Source organism: Sapajus apella, unplaced genomic scaffold (genome assembly GCF_009761245.1).
Source record: "Sapajus apella isolate SASKATOON/1434 unplaced genomic scaffold, GSC_monkey_1.0 scaffold7, whole genome shotgun sequence".
NCBI lineage: Eukaryota > Metazoa > Chordata > Mammalia > Primates > Cebidae > Sapajus > Sapajus apella.
The window spans coordinates 6560143-6582141 of record NW_022436947.1 but is presented as its reverse complement, the minus strand read 5'-3'; the positions used below and the strand labels follow the sequence as shown (position 1 = coordinate 6582141).

Genomic DNA, 21999 nt, shown 5'->3' with positions numbered 1-21999 from the left:
GTTATCATATGAGGTAATGCATGTCAGTTAGCTAGATATAATCATTCTGCATTGTATTCCACAATGTATACATATTTCAAAACATTATGTTGAACTCCTAAAGCATTTGAATGGGGACTGGCTATGAGGTCCTCTCCATTCAAATACTTGCTCTCAACTCCCAGAACACAGCCAAGTCCTGACAGAGGCCATGAAGCAGAAAAGGCAAATACCAGCAGGTATCTGAAGAGAGGGAGGAAGTGGGGAGTGCACCTGCCACCAGGCCCTCGGTACAGCCCACCCCAGAGCTGAGGGCCAACACCTTGGCTGGAAACTGAGGCTGGGACTGACAAAGAGGTTTCTTGTATGCCGCCCTCAACCAAGACAATGGAGGAGTCTTGCTTGGGTTCTTGGGCAGGCGCCAAGCAGGTCTGTGGAAGGAGAGAGAAGCTGAAGTTCCAACATGCTTTATTTGAGGAAGAGCGCTCCCCTGGGGGGAGGAGGAGGTGGCATGAGAGGAGCGCTAGGGTTCAAATGTTCTTTGTGTCTCTGTGATCCTTAAAGCATGTAAGCAAACTGTAGAGATGGTATTAAGAGGAAAGAAAAGGTAATAAGACAGAAATTTTGAGATGAAGAGAGGAAACATTAATACATTCTTACTCCAATGAAACCCATGACCACCTTTCTAAATGTCCTACAGAGTCACTGCGTGAGATAAGACACTGTTTCAATACAGAAGATGGGGAAAAATAATAGATGAAGAAATCTTGGTTTTCTTCATTTGTAGGGAGGATTACCAGAGTAGAAATGGGTAAAAATCAGTAAATAACTACTTACTACTGTCTCTGGTGTTTCAGTCAAGCCACTTAAATACCTCCCTGCTTTTCCCTCAACTCCCAGAACACAGCCAAGACTTTAATGCCAATTTATTTGGTGCTTTTCCTAAAGCAGGTAACCAGGAGTATCCCTACTCCAGCCTTGTGCCTCCAGAACTGGGCTGGAGCTCAGAGACTAAAATGACTCATGGCAGCTGCTTCCCCATCTCAGTGATAAGGTCACCCCTGCCAGGCACCGAAGGCCAAAGCCCAGGCCCTTCACTCTAATAGTGACTCCCATAAGCTCCGCTTCAGCTGTGAAAAGCAAGAGGGAGAAGGGGAACAGGTCTCTTGTTGCTCCTCACCTAATGGAAGGATCTGCCTCTTCAAGGTCCCACCCCAGCCAGGGAGGAGAGGGAAGGCCTCAGGCCGGGTGTGGACACAGCTGGTTGATGCTCAGCTCAGCCACAGGTGGGTTCAGTCACAGTTGGGCTGGCCCGAACCCCAGGTGCCCACCAGCAACTTGGCCCTATTGCTCTGAACCTTCTCACCATTCATCAGCAGGTGGTGCAGGTAGCTGTCACCTTTCCACAAGGATGTTCAGTGGAGGAAGGAGAGGAGCCGCCAAATGAAAGAGGTACAGGTCGAGCATCCCTAACCCAAAGATCCAAAATCCTCCAGAACCCAAAAGTTTTTTTTTTTTTTTTTTTTTGAGATGGAGTCTCCCTCTGTCATCCAGGTTGGAGGGCAATGGTGTGATCTTGGCTCACTGCAACCTCTGCCTCCTGGGCTCAAGCGATTCTCCTGCCTCAGCCTCCAGAGTAGCTGGGATTACAGGCACCCGCCACCACGCCCGGCTAATTTTGGTATTTTTAGTAAAGATAGGGCTTCACTATATTTGCCAGGCTGGTCTCGAACTCCTGACCTTAAGTGATCCACTCACTCACCTTGGCCTCCCAAAGTGCTGAGATTACAGCCGTGAGCCACTATGCCCAGCCCCAAAATTTAGAGTACCAACATGACACCACAAGTAGAAAATCCCACACCTGAGCACAGTCAAAACTTTGTTTCATGTACAAAATTAAAATACTGTATAGAGTTACCTTCAGGATACATGTATAAGGTATATATAAAACATGAATGAACTTCATGTTTAGACATGGGATCTACCAAGATACTTCGTTATGTATATATGCAAATATTCCAAGTCTGAAAAAATCTAAAATCCGTAACACTTCTGTCCCAAGCATTCCAGATAAGAGACGCTTAGCCCGTCTTAAGAAATAGCAGCCACTGGATTAAAGGGGCAGCCAGTGGCAGAGGCCTCAGTTCCTGTTCTCACCCTGATAACGTTCTGTAACGTTCTTTCAGGGACGAAAAAGAACTTTGCGGCCTTGAGTTAAGCCCAGAGAAACAGGAACTACAAAACCTTGTCACCCAGCAGAATGGACAGAGAGCTGAACTTGCTCCATGGCAGAGCAACAGGAGAGCCTGGGGGAGGTTCAGCAGGGCCAGCAGAGCCAGGCAGGGTGGGAGGTCTGTCACTGAAGCAAAGTGACACAAATCTTAGAGACACTAGGGGACCACAAGAGCATTCTTTTTTTAAAAAAAAGAAAAATGGGCACATATATACAAAATACTGTCAATTTCTACTGGGCCAACACAGTAGCCACCTCAATGGTCCTCCTTCCTCTGGAGCTTTCCTCCCACAGTCTCATGTGTGCTCCTGGCGCAGCCATGATACCAGTCTCTGGGAAGCATATGCCACCTACTCCACATGGGTCCCGTTGTAGTCACCGCAGATGGAAGTGCCTAAGCCCCCTGGGCAGCCTTTCCCTGCAGAGTCACTGCACTGGCAGGGAGCTGGAGTGGAGCGCCCAGTTTTCTAGTCCTGTATCTCCCCCACCCCCAGATAATACTGCTTCCTCAGGTAGCCCTTGGGGCAGGCCATCAGGCTTTATGGGCCAGCAGGGTAGTCAGCTTGATCTTGCCATCCATGGAGGCAGTGAGGCAGGTCCCACAGTCCATGGCAGTGCTCCAGTCTACAGTGACCACAGGGGCTCGGTGGCCACCCAGGCTCAAGCAGCTCTCCAGAACCTTCTCATCGCCACTCAGCTGCAAGAAGACAAGAGAGAGGAGGAGGCATCAGCAGACACCACTAACACACTTGATCCACTTTCAGTGGCCAACCTGAGGATGTGGCCAGACACCTGCCCACCTTTCCAGAAAATCGGTTTAACTTCTTGAACCAGGAAACGCCTTCAGTTTCCCAACTACAGCTGGTCCATCTGAAGCGGAAAACCCGCCCCTGAGAGGCTCCTTAAAAGATGCCATTTTCTCAGCCACCTTGAACTTGCTGTGGGCTGGTGCCTGTCCTGCACAGACACTGGTTGTTCTCACTACAGCATCACTTCTCACTACCCGACATGTGCTCATGAATCTGCTTATCTGTTGAAGGTTCACGTTCCATGCTGAGGAATGCAAGCTGCAGGACAGCTGGGCCTCAGGCAGCTCTCTCCTGTGAGAGGGCCAGGCTGCTGCACCCAGAACAGTGCTAGCCCTGGGGGAGCCTTCAGTTAATGCAGAAACATGGCTCTCCTCTGAACCCCAGCGCTAGCTAGCCAGCAATCCTGTGTGATAGGGTGCTAGGGCACTAACACGGAAGAGAAGTTAGGAGCAAACTAAATTACTATCAGTACCACTATGTATAATAACTGTGAACAGGAGACAATGCAGTATTCAGCTTTCATAGCGAAAATACTTACAAAAACCATAAATTAAATTGTTCATAGATTGTAAAAGTGGGATATGTAGTTCAATATATTCCTTAAGTAATTCATTATTCACATTTTTTAAATTCTACAGAGGAAAATCTTTCAACCCACTAACTGGTCATACAGCAAGTCTGACTGACTGTAAATCATAGGAACTGATCAGATCAAATGACAAAGGCTGCATGATTAAGAATAAAATACATACACATACACACATACAGCCATACAAAAAGCAAAGTACTGAACGGCCCACCTAAAATACAATGAAAACAAACCTTTCAAGAGTTAAGTAAGATCAGGCTTGTAAATGGAAAGCGTTTTACAGTGTCTCCACTGGGAAATATCAGTTATGAGAAATGATGGAGCTAATTTTGAAGGAAAGGGCAAAGGCAACTGACATAATCCTGCTCCACAGAAAAGAGGAGCCTAGCTGACAGCAAGCCAGGTCCTGCTGTGCACACTTCAGGCTACATTCTAGGAGGCCCACATGCAGTACCCCTTGCCTCACTGTAAGCTCTTGCTCACCTCTGCCCATGTGGGGCCCCAAGACCTGCCTTCCTCTCCATCTACCCAACAGCTCCTCTTCCTCCTCTCCTCCTGCTTCCAAGGCCTCCAGTCCACAGCCTCCCACCTCCCCAAGGACGCAGTCCCCCCTTCTCTGAGCTGCTCAACTCCGCATTGCTTTCCTTTGTTGGTACTGTCTGAGTGTGCACCCCAAGAGAGCAGAGATCATATTCTGTATCTCCTTCATACATGCCACAGTGCCTGGTCCAATGCCTAGTACAAAACTGCCATCCAAAACACATGCCCTTGACTGGTCAGTGGGCTGTGGCAGCAAGAGCTGCTGAGAACGTCCCACTTTGAAGGACTATGTTCCTACACAACCAGCACCACTGGGCAAATAACTGAAAAGTATCACGCAGGCTGAGAATGGATCCACTCGGTACCAGACACAGTAGCTTAGGCTATGCCACAAACCCTCATCACTAGTCAAGGTGATACCAGTAAAATAGAAGACACTTATACTTAAAACTACATGAAGTAAGTTCTGACTTAAGAACTAAAACAAATGTGTAAACTGAGGGGCAGAAAATAATGTGGACAACTTACACTATGGCTTGACAAATCGCACCCTCAAATTTCTGTCTCTAACATGGACTGGGTGGGGAAGAAAATAGAATGAATAAGACTTACTATTTGATAGCACAACAGGGTGACCATAGTTAATAATAACTGTGTATTTTTAAATAATGTAACTGAATTGTTTGTAATGCAATGGGTAAATGCTTGAGGGGATGGATACCCCATTCTCTATGATGTGCTTATTTCACATTGCATGCCTATATGAAAACATCTTATGTTGCCCATAAATATATAGACCTACGGATGTATCCACAAAAATTAAGAATTTAAAACATTTTTTTAAAAACATGGACTGGAATATACTTGACCCTTGGCACATTCAATAAATTAACAAATCTACATCAGATTAGAGTTCTAAATTAAACCACATAGCTGGGACCTGGATGGGGACATGTTCCTCCATCCCAGCACTCCCCAAACTCTTCTCCCTACTCCTGAGTGATTTTTATAATAGGTTATTCACAAGGAAAGAAGGGAGAAAAAGGGCAGGATCTTGTCAAGGATAAGCAGGGAATGGGGGGGTCTCATGCCCCAATCCCACCTTTTCTACCCACCTGAGCTGCAAAGCAGCCCTGGCCAAGCCTGCAACAAGGAGGCTCTAGGCCACACTTGTTCACCCTGTAGCCCATGGGCCACATGAAGCCCAGGACAGCTTTGAATGAGGCCCAACACAAATCTGTGTTTTAAGAACATTATATATTTTTTTTCTTTTAGCTCAGTAGCTATCATTAGTGTTAGTGTATTTTATGTGTGGCCCAACACAATTCTTCTTCCAACATGGCCCAGAGAAGGCAAAGGATTGGATACCCCTGCTCTAGGCGCTGCCCGTCCATTGTCAAAGACATCTCCACAGCCATGCAGCTCGGAGACAGAGGGCCATGCTCAGTGGCCATGGTCCAGACCTCCAGGGAGGAACCCCCGCCCACCACGATACTGCCACCCCCCACAACCACCAGTTACCTTGTAGATGACGCCGCCTGTGGCAGAACATGTCAGCATGTAATTGCCCTCTGAGTCGAAAGCAAAGAGTCGGCCCCTGGGAACTTGAACCTGCTTGTAGCCGCTGTATCCAGACAGCACAAAGGGGCCGGTGGCATCCGAGGGGAGGCTGTACTCGGACACCTTGAGGCCGCTCTTGTGGATGTTCCACTGGATGAACTGCAGTCACAGGGCACAAGTAGGGTGCTCTCAGCAGGGCTGGCCAATGCAGGCCTCAAGAAAGAGCAAGGACCCACATAGAGCAGAGGCTGGCAAGGGCGACCCACCTCTCCCAGCCACAGTGCTGACATCCTTGAAAAGCCTTTCAAATGCCAGAGGCAGAAAAGGGGCTTGGGGTGAGAGGACATGATTTAAGCATTTTTTAGGGAAGAAAACCTAGAAAAAGAGGCAGGAACCTCACATCAAAGTCCAACCCTTCTCTTTCCCTCTGGTCTGACCCTAGGAGAGGAAAAGGGACAGCAAGTGGCTTTGCCTGGATTCCTGGTCTCTCAAGCAGAAGGAATGTTTCAAGTGATCTATTATTATTATATACTCTAACTCTATTATTATTATAGAGTTAGAACCCAACTAGATTTTTCTGTCTGAGGAATAAGGTACAAAGGACAAATTCCACATATATTTCCAGTGTCTTAGGCATACAATCAACTGAACACTGGGCGATGCCATTATAAACTCTGTTCCTTACCATAGCACATCATCCCCTAGCCTACCCCATGGACAGGTGACTTGGCTGTGACCACCTCTTCACTAAGCATCCCACATAAGAAGGAAGTAGAGCTTTAATGTAGAAGTCCCTTCCCATACTTTTCAAATGAAGAATGTATTTTGTAGTTACTCCTTTTAATGGATAAAAAGATAGTGTCCAATCCAAAAGGTCCAGGCAGGCACACATGGAAAGGGCATCCTTTTCCCACCTCTGCCCCTGCCAGCACCCCATCTGAGCGGTCACTGTTCCTGGTTCCTAACCCTCTGCAGAGGGAATCTACCGGGGACACTGACTTTTCCTTTTTTTCTGGCTTCCTTTTCACATCTTTGGGCTCTGCTGGGGTCTGTATGCATCTAAACTGTCCCCAGCCACTCAGCAAACTCTACACATCCATGAGTGGACACATCCTGGACCACTCGTTACCAAGCCCAGCAAAGCAAACTCAGCCCTAAATCCAGACCCCACAGATCCATCTATGGTAAGATGAGTAATTTTTGGTACTTCTTTTCATAAGACGAGCCAACTCCTGCTGAACTCACTGAAACCTCATATAGATTGTAAGACGAATTACTGGTTTAACCCTATCTACAGATAATGCTGCAAAAAGAGGCCTGAGGTCATAGAGCTAGTAACGAGTATGGCCACAACTGGCTGCCAGCCCATGTCATCCCGGTGCTCTCTTATCTGAATTGTGTGGCCGCCTACCTTCCCATCCTCGCCGATGCTGTACACGGTGTTCTCATCATAGCTGAATTCCACAGAGTAGACCTCCCCGTAGTGGGCCCTCCAGCTCATCGCACACTCATGCTGCTGCATGTCTGAGGCAATGAGACATCGCCAATCACATCCTGACCAGGGCTCTGCAGAAGGCATCTGCCTGCAGCAAGAGCCCCCCTTCCCCTCTACTCAGGCTGATGGCTGTTCTGGAGGCCAAGGGTACCCAGGACCCAATGAGTGCCATAAAGCTGCCCCTGCCCAAGAGGGCAGGCTGCTTCTGAGGAGCATCAGAGCAGCATCTCCAAGCCTCAGAAGCAGCATCTTTTACCAGGTCAGAAGTGAGGCTCAGGAGTCCCTGTGGGGAGCTCATCTGGCGATCCCTACATCTAAGAAGACACCCAAGAAACTGCCCTCTGTAAATTCCCCACAGGCACCCTGGGAATCCCCTAAAGATATAGTTACCTCGCCCCAGCCCAGGCTCTGGCTCTGGGAATGTCTCCTGGGGACACAGCCTGACCTGGGGATTTGTACACAGCATGCCAGGGTATTCTGATGCTTTTGAGAATGAGCTACCCACAGCAAGTGGGCAGGATGGCAGTACTCCTGTGTGCCTTCCTAGATCCCACACAGGTGACAAGGACTCAGAAGGAACAGCTCAAGACTCAAGGACTGCTGAGCTCTACCCCCTCCCATGTCTATTGACGCTAACTATGGGCAAGTTTATTATGGTGGGTGTTTTCAAAATGCCAACCAAAGTTAAGCTCTAGTACATGCATCTGAAGTCACGGTTTGCAAAAGCCTCTAGCCCAGCTGGCAAAAACATCCAACACTGGTTAAAAAAAAAAAAAAAAATCCCTGGGACATCTAAGGAGGGATCAAGGATTACTATGAGCACACTTGCATACCAAACAGCCGGATGACACCATCTGCTGCCCCTGTGACCAGCAGGTTCCCATTGTGATTGAAGGCTGTACAGTTGATAGCGATGGGTTCTGGATCCAGGGAGAACTGGAGCTATTGAAACAAAACAAAAAACACCAGTAGTAGATCTTCACTCAGCCCAGGCACACTGCTTATTCCAAAGCAGACAGGTGCCCTAGACTGGGTTTTCCACCAGCTCCTCCCTTATGTAATCTGGAAATGTAGATCTGAGCCTTTGCCAAAGTGCTGTGCCAGTGACCATCTGTGCTCTTTTGAGAACAAGGTCTCTGTGCCTATACACATTCTGGTTTCCATAGAGAGATAATCATTCACACTTGCTCCATTATAAAATATATAATACATATCTTAGCAACCTACACTTCACCCAGAATGCATTCCAAGCAAATTCTCATTGAAAAGTCTTATTGCCATCAGAAAATAACACTTCATCGACCACCTTTCCTGACAGACAACACTAAAAAATCTACCAGTTCCCCATAGAAACACTTAGAAATACAGTAGCAAACAAAACCACCTCATAGAACACAGGGTCTATTAATTAGATAATTAATGAAGACTATCATTTCAAACAACATGGAACCCTGGGAACCCTAAATAATCCTACTGAAATTAAAAATGCAAGATAGAATGTTATTTAAAATATACACAGAGGGGCCAGGTGCGGTGGCTCAAGCCTATAATCCCAGCACTTTGGGAGACCGAGGCGGGTGCATCAAAAGGTCAGGAGATTGAGACCATCCTGGCTGACACTGTGAAATCCCATCTCTATTAAAGATACAAAAAATTGGCCAGGGGTGGTAGCACACTCCCATAGTCCTAGCTACTTGGGAGGCTGTGGCAGGAGAGACACTTGAACCCGGGAGGTGGAGATTACAGTGAGCCGAGATCTCACTAATGCACTCCAGCCTGGGCAACAGAGCGAGACTCCGTTTCCAAAAAAAAGAGAAAAAAAAAATACACATAGAGTACTGAGCTAGCAAATAAAAAGTCCTCTAAAGCCAAAACTAAGGGAAAGCAAGAACCCGGAGAATCAGCAAACTCCAAAGCTGGCTTTCACTCTGGGGCATTAATCAGATCCATATGACTCAAGTTCCCACTCTGCTACCCATGAAGAGCTCATGAGCCTGGAGACAACAATGTGTGATCTGTTCAAGGTCAGGCGGTAAGAACCCGTCACATGGAACTGTGACTCCAAAGAGCTATACCCTCAGTGCAGGAGTGAACTAGAAATAAACCTACTTCACAGAGAGGGAAAACAAGAAAACTTACCTCCCTGGAAATTCATAACCACAAGCTAGCCCTGACATGGGCTTATGACCCTAATTCACAATCTTTATGAGTTTATTTTAAAGTTGTCAGGAGTTGGTAGTGCCCTGAAAAACCTGGCAAAAATTAATGCAAATCCAAGAAATGCACCTCCAATCCAAGCCTCAAAATATTCTCAGAGACAATGGTCCAAGAAACAACACTGTGATCACAATTCATAAGAAACAGGAAAATAAGGCAAAAGGATCCCGCACCCAGAACCAGCAGAGCAGAATCAGACCCACAAAGACTTCAAACATTAGATTTATAATGCAGAACATGCGAGCATATTCAATTGTTCAACAAAATAAAAGAAGGAATTGAAAATATGGGTAAAAATGAGAGACTAAAAACATGACAAAGCAGGTTTGAAGAAAATGAAGCTGAGCTTCTAAAAATGAGAAACACAATAACTGAAATTACCATCCTAATAAATAGATGAAACAGAAGCTTAGATATAGTAGAGATTAGCAAACTCCTAGATCCAAAGAAATTGTTATCAAGAATGCAGCAAAGAGAAACAAAAAAGAGGAAGAAGCAAGTTCTAACACATATGGAATGGGAGTTCCGGAAGGCAAGAGATGATCAGAGAACCGCAATACTGGAAAAAATGATGACTGAGAATTTTCCAGAACTGGCCAAAGACACAGATGCTCTAATTCAGAAACCAAATCCCAGGCAGAACTTTAAAAAAATAAATTTTAAAACTTAAAAGCCAGAAAATCCACATCCAGAGAGCCAGATAAGAAGATTTTAAAAGCAGCCAGAAAGAAAAGACAACAAAGGAATGCCAATTACACAGAGAGCTAATGCGCCGGTCTTAGCAAAGGCAGCCAGAGGACAGACCAAGTCACAAGGTTAGGGAATCAGTGTTCAGCCTGGAATACAACAAGCTATTCTAGAAAAACAGATATACTGTGGTTCCATTCATATGGAGTCAGAAAACACACAAAACATAAATTAGGTTGTTTAGGGATATGTAATAATGTGGTAAAGTAATTTTTAAAATGTAAGGCAGGCCAGGGGTGGTGGCTCACGCCTGTAATCCCAGCACTTTGGGAGGCCAAAGTGGATCACCTTATGACAGGTGTTTGAGACAGGGTCAAACCCCATCTCTACTAAAAATAAAAAAATATTAGCTAGGTGTGGTGATGGGCACCTGTAATCCCAGCTACTTGGGAGGTTGAGGCAGAGTCCCTGGAAATGCAGAGAAGTGGTCAGACTGGAAACACGTTGGCAGCATTTGCTTATGGACTGACTGTGTGAGCAGAGGGAAAAGGACAAGTCTGGGAAGAGCCGAGATCACACCACTGCACTCCAGCCTGGGTGACAGAGTAAGACTCCATTTCAAAAAAGAAAAAAAATGAAAGCTAACAGTATGACAAAATTCAAGACAGATTCTCTCTGGAAGTGAAAAAAGACCAAGATTGGGAAGGGCCACACAAGAGCTAAAGTGTATTGGTGATGCTCTGTATAAACCGTGATGGGTGGGTACTCACTGTACTGCTTTTCTTCTCATTATATTATATACCTATGATTTCAATAGCTTTTGTATGTATTCAATGTTTAATTAAAAACTTGAAAATCACAGGTAAACATACAATTACAAATTGCAATAAGAGCTTTAGCGGAAAATACAAGATGCCACGAACTAAGAAGAATTGAATTAAACTAGTGGACAGGACAGTGGGCAGGGAGGGGCATGAGAGACAGGTCTAGAGTATGTCCCTGGAAATGCAGAGAAGTGGTCAGACTGGAAACACACTGGCAGTATTTGCTTATGGACTGTGTGAGCAGAGGGAGAAGGACAGGTCTGGGAAGAACACCAATTTCTGTTTGTTTTTTGTCTTTTTTTGAGACAGAATCTCATTCTGTTACCCAGGCTAGAATGAAGTAGCACCACATCAGTTCACTGCAGCCTCCACCTCCCAGGCTCAAGCAATCCTCCTGCCTCAGCCTCTCAAGTAGCTGAGACTACAAGTGAGCACCACTACACTCGGCTAATTTTTAAATTTTCTGTAGAGATAAGGCTCACCATATTGCCCAGGCTAGACTTGAATTCCTGGCCTCAAGCAATCCACCTGCCTCGGCTTCCCAAAGTGCTGGGATTACAGGCATGAGCAACCGCACCCGGCCAAGATCCTCAATTTCTAAGTGACGTATGTTTGCCAAAGTGAGGAAAATTATGGGGGGACGAATGTATGTGGCAAGGAGTGGAGGTCAAGAATTTGGGTGTGACCCGGGCCTGAGAGGTCTGAGAGACCCAAAGGGAACACAGACTGCTTCTACAGGCAGATGCAGGACAGTGCAAACTGAACATGTAGAACAGGACCCAACTGAAAGCAGGGGCTCTCAAGTGTCCAGCAGCATCAGGAAACAATGCGCTTAACATAAAGGCCATATGAGTTGTGAGCACTGAAACGAATAATTTCAACAGGAAGCAGCACTGCCTTATCAGATTCAATCTCTCTGGGGCTTAGGGTGGCAGCTGCAGCAACTATTACTGTCTTGGGGGAAGGGATCCTCAGCTCTGAAGGGTGACTAGGTCCCCTGGAAGCAGGTTCACAGGCTGTCTGGTCACCTTGCTTCTTATGAATCTGCATGTGTCCTTGTTATTGCTGGCTGATGCTGCTATAATTCTCACACAATTCTAAGTTAACAGGATGTCAGAAGGAGCCACGGGTCCTCTCCCAAAAATCAACCATAGGGGCCCTTTGGTAGGTTCTGGGTGACCTCTAAGTTTGTAGCACAATTCTCAATGACATGTCGCTAACAATATCCCCAGTTGGAGTGTACTACTTTTCAACACTTAAAGCTTTATTAAAAATCTGAGGAGACCAAAGCAAAAGAGGCTCCTCAGAAACCCAGAGGAATGCAGAGTGTGCCCCACCCCAGGGAGAGCCACAGGGCAGGCCCGTACCTGCTGCTTCATGGTTTTCGTGTCCCACAGCAGCAGCCTGCCAGGAACCTGGTTCATGCCCTTGCTGCCGATGTCTGGTGCTGAGATGTCTACCTGGGAAGTGAGGCTAGGAGCTGCAGCCGAACAGACGAAAGAGGCCCCATTGGGGCTGCACGCAAGAGACAGGATTCTGCAACACACATGGGCCTGGGTCAGACCCTCTGCCTGCCCACAGAGAGACGGCACACTTCGGTCCTGAGGCTTGTCCTGCACAGGAGATGGGGCACAAGGCTCAGGAAAGGACCAGCCCTATGGACCACACTTGGCAACCTGCAGCCTTGATGGTGAGGGGTGGGTTCCAGCTCACCTGGGCATGTCGTCGTTGATATTGATTTCACAGAGATTCTTCTTGGCTTCCGTGTCATAGAGACGCACCGTCCCCACACCACTGCCCAGCAAGAGCTGGAACAACAAGGGGCAGGAGGTGGGAAGGATAGCAGGGAATGAGGCTGAGTCAGGGGGGATCTCCAGAGAGGGTGAGGCTGGGCAGGCTGCGGGGGTGAGGCCCCTCCTCTCTGCATCCAGGCAGTTCAGGGGAAATCTGGCTACAATGAGCCTCACTTTAAAATTAAACAAAGACATGAGAGCTGACCTTGAACTTCTAAGCAAAACCACAAAAAGTATCTGTGGATTGGGAGAGACATGTCACCTTGGACACATCTGGAAATGTTCTGGCTGGAGGAATGAGGCCCTCTGATCCTCACTTTCTTCAGTTTGAACCCCCAGCTGTTGGAAGCTTTCCTTCCCGCTCCTGTTCTGCCCAGTATCCCTCTCAGAGTACTGGCTTTGGCTGCCACGGGGCCTGGATGACTGTCCCATTTGCCTTTTTAGGGGACAGCTCTGGCTCTGGGTCTGTAAAGACCTCCAGAAAAAAAATAAAGGGGCTATCCTTGTGTTCAGGAATTTGTTATTTATTTGGTGAAAAGCTTCAAAGATAATTAACAAATAGTGCCAAAAGAAAGTTCCAGAAGCAGCCCGGGTCTGAGGAATATTAGGTAGAGTATGACCTTGGCATTCAATTGGCAAAATGACACTGGCCCAGGGCAAGCCCTGGGGTCCTCTTCCACGACGATAATCCCTTCAGCTGCCAAAAATTATAGAAAAACTGAGTTTCCATCTTGGGCTATACGGTCTAATCCCCATAAACGAAGTAAAAGAAAAAACAGCAAGTCAATTTTACCTCCTTACTACAAGTCTTATCTGAAATATAAAATCCAGAGGGAAGAACACTGTACTATTCCTGGGGACATTAAGACCCATGGGAACCACAAAATAGAACACCAGCCCCTCACCAGAGGAAGCCACTTCCCGTGGGGCCTGGCACAGGAGGGTGTCTGCTGAAACTGCGGTTGGAAACACAGACAGACGAGGGGACAGCAGTCAGGCAGATGGTCCCCAGGGCAGACCACCATAGACAGGAAGAAGCCGTGTTTTCCAGGCCCCCTGCAGTTCTTTTCAATCTGTCAATCTGGTAACCTCACTGCCTCCCCTAACAGGAGCCTTCTGAGCCAGTCCTGGATATGTGTCCTGGAATCCCCAATAATGGAGAGAAGGGAGGAGAACTGGCTTGGCTGCCTTGACTCAGCCAGTGGAGAGCCCTGGGGAATTCCTCCACTGAGCTGGCAGAGCGAGCCCCACAAGCCACCATTACTCACCAGTCTGTCCCGTTTCGTGGCCCATTCCAAAGAGAGCAACGGCGACTTGGAAATGGAGGACGCTTTGGTCTGCATGATGGGGTTGAAGGACCATACTTTGATGACGCCGTCTACGTCTAAGCTGGCGACTCTTCTCCCAGAACAATCCACTCTGAGATGAGAGAAAAGGGAGGCCTGTCAGCTCTCAGTCCCCATTCTCTTCCGCTAATGCCAAGATGATCGCTTTTCTGACTTCCTTGCTGTTTTAAAAAACAATCCCTAGAGGTCTACATTCAAAGGACTGGTATAGACTATTTCTAGAAATATTCATTCATTTGTTTGTCTAAGAAATACTTATTGAATGCCAACCATGTGCTGAGCTTTACATCAACTCTGGGCAAAGAGCCGTGAGCAAGAGTTGCAGGGCCCTGCCCGCAGAGCACTTCCAGTCTCTGGAGACAAAGCCTTTGGACTCACATTCTCGAACAGCCCAAGGGCCCCAAGAGCCGTCAGGGCTGTCAAAACGAGAAACCTACCTACTGGCTGAAAGTTACACCCTATCATAGTTTGTTCTTTAAAGGTTTTTACTGTGCTTAAGTAAAAACTTACAAATGGCATATTACAAATCAGGTATTTACCTAAAGTACCAACATAAAGGAAATTAAAGTTGAGTGAGTTTGCGGGGTTAAAATAAAGGGTAATTTGTTCCTAAAACTGAGAGAAACATAATTAGAAAGGGCAGAGAAGCTGGGTGCAGTAGGTCACACCTGTAATCCCAGTATTTTGGGAGGCTGAGACCAGCGGATCACTTGAGGCCAGGAGTTCGAGACCAGCCCGGCCAACATGGTGAAACCCTGTCTCTACTAAAAATATAAAAATCAGATGGGCGTGGTCACAACGTCTATAATCCCAGCCATTTGGGAAGCTGAGGCATGGGAATCGCTTGAGCCTGGGAGGCCAAGGTTGCAGTGAAACAAGATTGTGCCATTGCAATCCAGCCTAGGAGACAGAGCAAGACTCTGTCTCAAAAAAAAAAGGGCAGAGGAGCTGACCAGTCCACTGGCAGCTCCAACCAACTCCCATGATTCTTGAGCCATGACTGTGGCCCTTGTCCAAGCCCCCATTCTCCCCATTTCCTGCTGGCCACACCTATACATGTGCTGCCTGAAAATCTGAACTTCCCAGGGTTTCCTTGGCCCCAGGCCCAACCCACCTGCAGTGCATGATGGATGAGTGATGCTCCCCATACTCCTCCTGTCCCAGCACAATAAAGGGCTGCTCGGGGCGGACTCCTCCACCCTCAAGGCCTGCCGAGGATGCCCGAGTCAGTGGCTCCACCGGCTCCATGTGGAGCTCTGGGCAGGGCTCGGCCTCTGGGCCACTGGCTTCCGGTTTCTTCTCTGCACACTGTCATAAGCAGGGTGGCGACAAGTCAGCCAGGAAGGGATCCCCCATACCAAGGCACATACCGCAGGGGGTCTAGGCCTAGGCGGCAGCATTCTACAGAGCTCTCAGTAATTACGAAATGTAGAGAAGAGTTCTGACCTGCAAGGGTGGTGCTCAGCTCACCCCGGCAGAGTGGGGAACCTGCTCCCCTGACAGCCCCTTCCTGGAGACTTTGCTCCACACAGGCCCTGCTAAGGGACAGGGGGCTGTGGGCCCTCTGTGACATAGCTGATGGGATCAAGCAAGTCTGGGTGACTGGGTGAATCCCAGGTCTCTAGGAGCCCACAACAGGCTGCTAAGCACAATTAACCTAAGGGAAGAATGAGGATTCAAAGGTCCCCAAGCCAGCTTAATCACAGAAGTCATCTTCTGGGAGCACTTCCAGAGCCCTGCATTTTCTGGTCCCTACTTAGGGAAATACTGCATGGGACAAATGGACCACAGAAGAGCCAGGCAAATGATGAAACCAAATAGCCAAAATACAAGCCATTGAAACCAATTAAGACAAAAGCACACTGTGCACAGCAGAACTCAGAAGAGAAAGAAGAGGAGGCCCTCCACAGTGCTCCTCAGTAGCCACATGAGTGTCCCCAGGGGTGTTCAGGACACCCCCATACCTGGGAAGTGGTTGTGGAGAAAAGCTCCTTCCTCTCCTTGCCGTGGTCCTGCAGGCGCCGCTGTCGGTGCTGTGACCAGCCAGACTCCCCAGTGGCCAGCCCACTGAGGAGGTTTTTCCCATCCTTGGCCCCAGATGTTGGGTCCTTTCCCTTGGTGGCCTAGAGGACAAGAAGCTGGCCGTGAAGTCTCTTCCCATAAGCCCTGGCCATGACAACCATGCCAGGAGAGAAACAAGAACCAGGGAGTAGCTTCTCTACCCTATAGCTCCCAGGTAAGGTCCTCCCTGGCTGATGGGGGGTGCGCGACGGCGGGGGCAGGTGGTTAAAATGGTGTTGGCTCGGCTAGGTAGGTGAGGTCACAGGCAGCCCCTGCTATGACCATATGACCTCCTCCTTTCTGTCCTCTACCCATTAAGAGAACAGGTCACCTGCAATCCTCATCCTGCGGTATCTCTCATCTGGAGGGAGATGTCATCTTGATCTAATCGGAACAATTTAGTCTAGTTGAGGGGGAAGGGCCAGGACTTACTAAGGGATGACTGAGGCAAGCCAGAGCCTACGCTTGGTGTTATAAACATTTACAAGCAACAATATGTTTGGGCAATCTAAAAAATATTTATGCAACAAGTAACACCGCTAGAGGGAAAAGGAACACAGTACCCTCTCTTGTTTTGGGCCAAGTGTGGCCTAAACCAGCTAATATTAACAAATATTGAGGTGTTTGAAAATGATTACTAGAATACCAGAAATTCTTAACAGAAATTGTTGAAAACCCAAGGAACACTGAGAAAGATACATTGGACAGGAAATAAATTGGTATTTTCTGGCTCCTTTTCATAACAAGAGTGATAGGGTCAGCTAAGTTATAGCATGAGGGAATGAATTTGATCAACCCCACTGTAGTTGTACAGAGAGAAGAAGTTTCCATTCTTAATATAGAGACTCTTAAAAGGAGCTGCCACCTCATCACCTTTCCAGATTGTCAGTCAGGGCTTTTTCCAGGCTTATACCCACAAACTGTGAGTATACATCCTCACCCTCATTTTTTACACTCTTAACAAAGAGTGAGGGTGAGTATACACCCTCACCTCATTTTTTATACTCTTAGCAAAGGGATATAAATGCCAACAGCCACTCAGGTTTGAGACCAATCTTCTCGAGAAACCGTCTCTACACAAGCCCTAAGTGGAGAGAAGAAACTCAGCCAAAGTCTACCTGTTGCTTTCTAGTTCTTCTACTTGTTATTTTTTATGTCAACAGTAAACAATTTAAAATGATTAACATAGATTTCTTGGAATCCTATAGCCATGTGAACAGTTAAGAAAGAAAATTTTAAAAGACTAATATTAGCTTACCTGGAACCAAACCAGGGTATTTGCTATTTTTGGCCTGTTTATGAACTTCAAGTACTTCCATGAACAAAGAAAGGATGGTAAACCTGTTTCAATCAGCCACAAACACATTTAATTCAAAGTATTAGAACTGTGTCAGTAACAGTTGTGCATGGGTCCTGGGAGGACAAAAGCCACAGAGAGGTAATGTCAACTCCTCAGAAAGCTTCAGAGAGATGGAGTGGGGAGGTGGCCTGTTGGAGTTGGCTGTCAAGGCTAAGGTCTGGGGAGGCGGTAGGCAGTGGCAGGCAACTGCATCATGTCCTGTTTGAAGACAATGATCTGACACCCCTATAAGAACAAGTCACTGAAAATGCCAACATCAGCAGCCACATCACAGTCCAGGGAGTGCCACTTCCACATTTTGTGCTGCCACATGCATGCCATGCTGTACATGGGTCACAGAGGTATTCTTCCTTGGAACCAAAGGTGGGAAATGCTACAGAGGGAGACAGCCACTTTATGGGCCCCTTCCTCCCTTTTCAGCACCCCCACTGGAAAAATGCTGTCTTTCCTTTTTCAGCAGCAGTAAAGAGTGCTCAATTCAATTGGCTCATTATTGATAGAAGGAAGAGGCTTCTAATTCCTCTCACTGATTCGAAAACCACTTGTAATACTTCCCCAGCAAGAGCAAACAGTAAAACACTGAGAAGTACAAAGGTAACACTTCCCTCACAAGTCAAGATAGCAAGGAAGGTGCGGGGTACAGAGAAGAAGAACTGCCTTTACAAATGATAGAGCAGTTTATGCCAAGAGAGTGATGGACCTAAGCATGATCTATCAGATTATGCTTAAAGAAGAGGATAGCTTCCCCTTTCTCCTTAAATCTATGTTAGTCACTAAAGAAGAATAACAAAAGATAATAAAGCATTAAAAGCTGGTGAACGTGTTGTCCACAAAACTTTTTAATAAGTAAGTGAAGGCCAATTTGTGTCTAGCTACAAATGTATATAACAAGTAAATGTTTACTGGTAACTGTTAATTATTATAGAAATAAAAAGCTTAAAAATAAAAACAAAGGAAAAAGGGGTAAAGTCATAGTGCAATGTAAGTAATTACCTTCAAACAAATCCAGAAAATTCTGGCCACACACTTGTGTATGGGTAAAAAGCTGAAGAGAGTCAAAGATGTCAGCAGAACTGTGTACTCTATAGACAATGACACTTGCTCACAGAGAAGCTCGCACCCTTCTGGAAGCTTCTTCCACTGTGACCCTACCTAACACATCTCTGTAACCATAGCACCCAGCACCATGCCTCGCATAGGCTGGGCACTCATTCATGACTGGCTCAACACACGAATGATGGAATGATGGACAGATAACTGTTAATTGAAAGTTTTATTTCATTTTAAGGGCAAACTTCATAAAAGTCTTTAATAACAGAATATCCCAATAGTCTGAAGTACATTCTATCATAATCTACCTGACTCCTACAGTTCGGGAGAGACACGGTAACCTCTGTCTTATCATTTGAGCTTCTCACTCTGGACACGGACATAAGTTGATAGCCGTTAATTTTCGGTGGACTGAGTGAGTCAGGAGGGATTCCAAAGCCTCACAGAGCTTACCCGGATAGCAGCCATCCACACAGAGCAGGAAACAAGTTCCAGTAATTTGGTCTTACCTGAAGCTAAACAAAGCCACCCAGAAAACAGGCCCTATTCACACAGAAATCCCAGAATGAAAGACAGGCTTTCCCGCTTCCTGTCAAGATCCTTGGAAAAAGTCTTCAGGCACTTACTTCTCAGTAACTTGGAGGTAATTTGACACTAATAAGAGTCACAAGCAAAGAAGTTTGTCTTACATTATAGCCGATTAAAGGTTATCTCTATAATGAGGTAATTTCCATGGCTCACCAAGTGGGTGTGAAAGCAGCAAAATTACCGCTGGCAGGAAGGATGGAGTACAAACTACAAGTTGTGTGGGCCAAGCAGCAGCCCAGGCAAGCTTGCTATGGATGTGCCCTCCCTGGCTATTATAATTAGAGATCCCAGAAGGGCTTGGGAAGTATGGTTTTGCAGTTATTTCCACTAAAAAAAATTGCCTCCAGGCTCATATTGAAAGCCTAGAGAGTATTTGCCAGGCTTTCAATGTAAAAAGCAATCTATTTGCACCTATTTTGCCATCTGTTTTGCAAGAATAATGCAATGAGCATTTCAGTAATAATGACAACAGGTACAGCAACCAATTACAATCAGGCAAAATGCTGACAGGAGCAAAATTTACAACTCTATAAATTATATTTAAGATAGGAAAATCTAATCATTTTACATATTGCTAACTTAACAATAAAATACAGCCTATTTTTTGTGTGTGCTTATTCTTTAACAGTAAAAAAAAAAAAAGAAGGGCTCTGGTGTGGCAGTAGTGAGGAAGAAAGATTACACGCTTAATATGCAATAACAAAGCAATGTGGCTTATTTAAAAACCAATGCCATTGTATACTGAGTTCAAAGCAGTATATTATCAAAATGGCAGGAAATAAGCCTACCATGCCCTGCAGTTAGTATTTGTGAGACAGCATCTGGAATTGTACACTCAAATTTGGGCATTAATTATAATAGTGGGATTGAAACATTAGAATGTCCCCCAGAGCAGGGGGCCCAGGATGTGAGGGGAAATCATGCCACAGGGACAAACAGTTGGGGTGGGGGTTGGAGGGAGGGTGAACAAAGAGTGCTTACCATAGAAAAGGTAGGAAGAGTTATTCTATACAATAAGCCTTATTATTCTGTGTAGCTCCAGAGGGCTAAGCTAAGACCGGGGAGGAAAAGTCATAAAGAAGTTTCTTCTAATAGCTTTCTAACATGCATATGTTCCTGCTTTGACAGGCCATGAGCTCTGCATCTTAGGAAGAATCAATCCAGACAGTGTCCTATACTCAGCAGGAGGTGGGCCAGATGACCTTCAAGCTTCCCTCTAACTCTAAAATTCTGTGCTTTTCTTGAACCTTAAATCTACTAGTTATTTTTAGAAGTGAAACATAAATGCTGAATCTAAATCATCTACCACTAATAAAAAAAACAAGTGACCTGACTACTGGGTTTTTTAGATTATTATCTGTCATCTACATTGAGGAACTAGAAACTGCTCTGTTAACATACCACACAGTGATCCAATCTTTGTTCCATTATATTTTGGAGGCAAGGTAAGGCATGTTTTACTGCACATTACACATTCTTATCCCCATCACTTAGCTGTAAACTGCACAAATAATTTCCAATCTCATTTCACCCTCACCATGTGACACACAGTTCCTGACCACATAGAGTAATGGTCATGGATTACTCACACAGAAGCTGTCTCTGTGTTTTCTTTCAAGTTAATGATATTGAATTTCATAATTTCAAGCTCATTTCAAAGGGCTCAACATTCCATACGTCATCTATTAAACTTACAAAATGTTGCACAGTGAGAGATCCAGAAAGCAAGCAGAACAACTTACTTGGCCACATTCCACAGAAATGGAATTCTAAGATTTGAATTTCAGAAAAACATTCACAGGAGTAACCACGATTGAGTTTGAACTGCCTGAACCCTCGTGGCTGCTAAGATAAAAATTATTTTGCATTAATGGCACTTTAGGTCTCAGAACTAACTCAGGTACCCACATGGGCCAGGGTCTGCAGAAATACAACTTCTACTACCAACATTTACTGAGTGCTGACCCTCTGCCAGGCACTGTGTATGCCAAACACTCTTCTTCTCCCCTGGGGAGAAATACTATTATTATTATCCCAAGCAAACTGGGGTGAGTTTAAGCAATCCGAGCACCAATGACAAATGAGGAGCCAGCGCTGAAAGTAAAGTTGCCTGACTTCAAAGCCCATGCTCTTTCTGGTCCAGTGTCCTGCTCAGTGTCTCCAGCTCAACAATACCCAGTCCAAGCACTGCGTTCTGAGGCAGACCCCTACCTCCCTGGGTATATAGCAAGCAGCCCCAAACTGCTATGTCACTTGCAACTGGTCTCACACCTAGGCCGGCAGGAGAAGAAGCCTCAGACAATGACAATTTACTTTATCTGTAATTGATAATACACTAACAGAGAAAGTATCCCTATGCTAGCAATAAACTGAGTCTGCAGGCATTTCTGAAATCAGTGAATTCTGACAACGTCTGCTAGTTAAACTACTCAGTGGCATCCTTGGCTGTTTTGGATATAAGCTGACATAAAAAAAAATCCTCTTTCAGTCTTTATAAAAGTGAGAAATAGTGAAAATCCTTTGCAGAATCAGCAAATACCAACTTGTAGGCAAAATACTTGGATTCAGAGATAATTCTTGATTTACTCTTTATACAAACACTATTTTTATATCGCCCAAAATTCAAAATTCTAATTGCCTGAACTCACACTTGAGCCACCAAAACACAGTCATAAGCCTTCATGAGTTCACAGGAAATTTATGAGAAAAGAGGGGAGACTCTTCAAAGCGTACTTCCTGTCATCATCTATCTACTACTTCACCCAGAAAGCATCACAGATTTTTGAGAGCCGACACAGGAGTACAGGCAGGGAATGGCAGCCCCTTGGGTCAGGAGACCCGGGTGTGAGGTCTGGCACTGCCTTGATC

The 21999-nt window shown here is 46.0% G+C and overlaps 1 protein-coding gene across 3 annotated transcripts in view; it reads right to left on the bottom strand.

The window, feature by feature from the left end:
• Positions 1-430: 430 nt before the first annotated feature.
• The window catches only part of WDR91 (WD repeat domain 91), a 29121-nt gene continuing 7552 nt past the window's right edge, over positions 431-21999 (bottom strand). For 2 of the 3 annotated variants that reach the window (XM_032275917.1, XM_032275919.1), the window contains exons 7-15: positions 16037-16195; positions 15187-15380; positions 13995-14145; positions 12647-12741; positions 12301-12469; positions 8039-8147; positions 7122-7234; positions 5672-5869; positions 431-2909 (exon numbers count right to left, since the gene is read on the bottom strand). In XM_032275917.1, coding sequence (XP_032131808.1) covers positions 2745-2909; positions 5672-5869; positions 7122-7234; positions 8039-8147; positions 12301-12469; positions 12647-12741; positions 13995-14145; positions 15187-15380; positions 16037-16195 — 1353 coding nt within the window. In that variant the 3' untranslated portion in view covers positions 431-2744. The remainder of the gene's footprint in view (positions 2910-5671; positions 5870-7121; positions 7235-8038; positions 8148-12300; positions 12470-12646; positions 12742-13994; positions 14146-15186; positions 15381-16036; positions 16196-21999) is intronic. The other variant, XM_032275918.1, reaches the window with a different exon arrangement.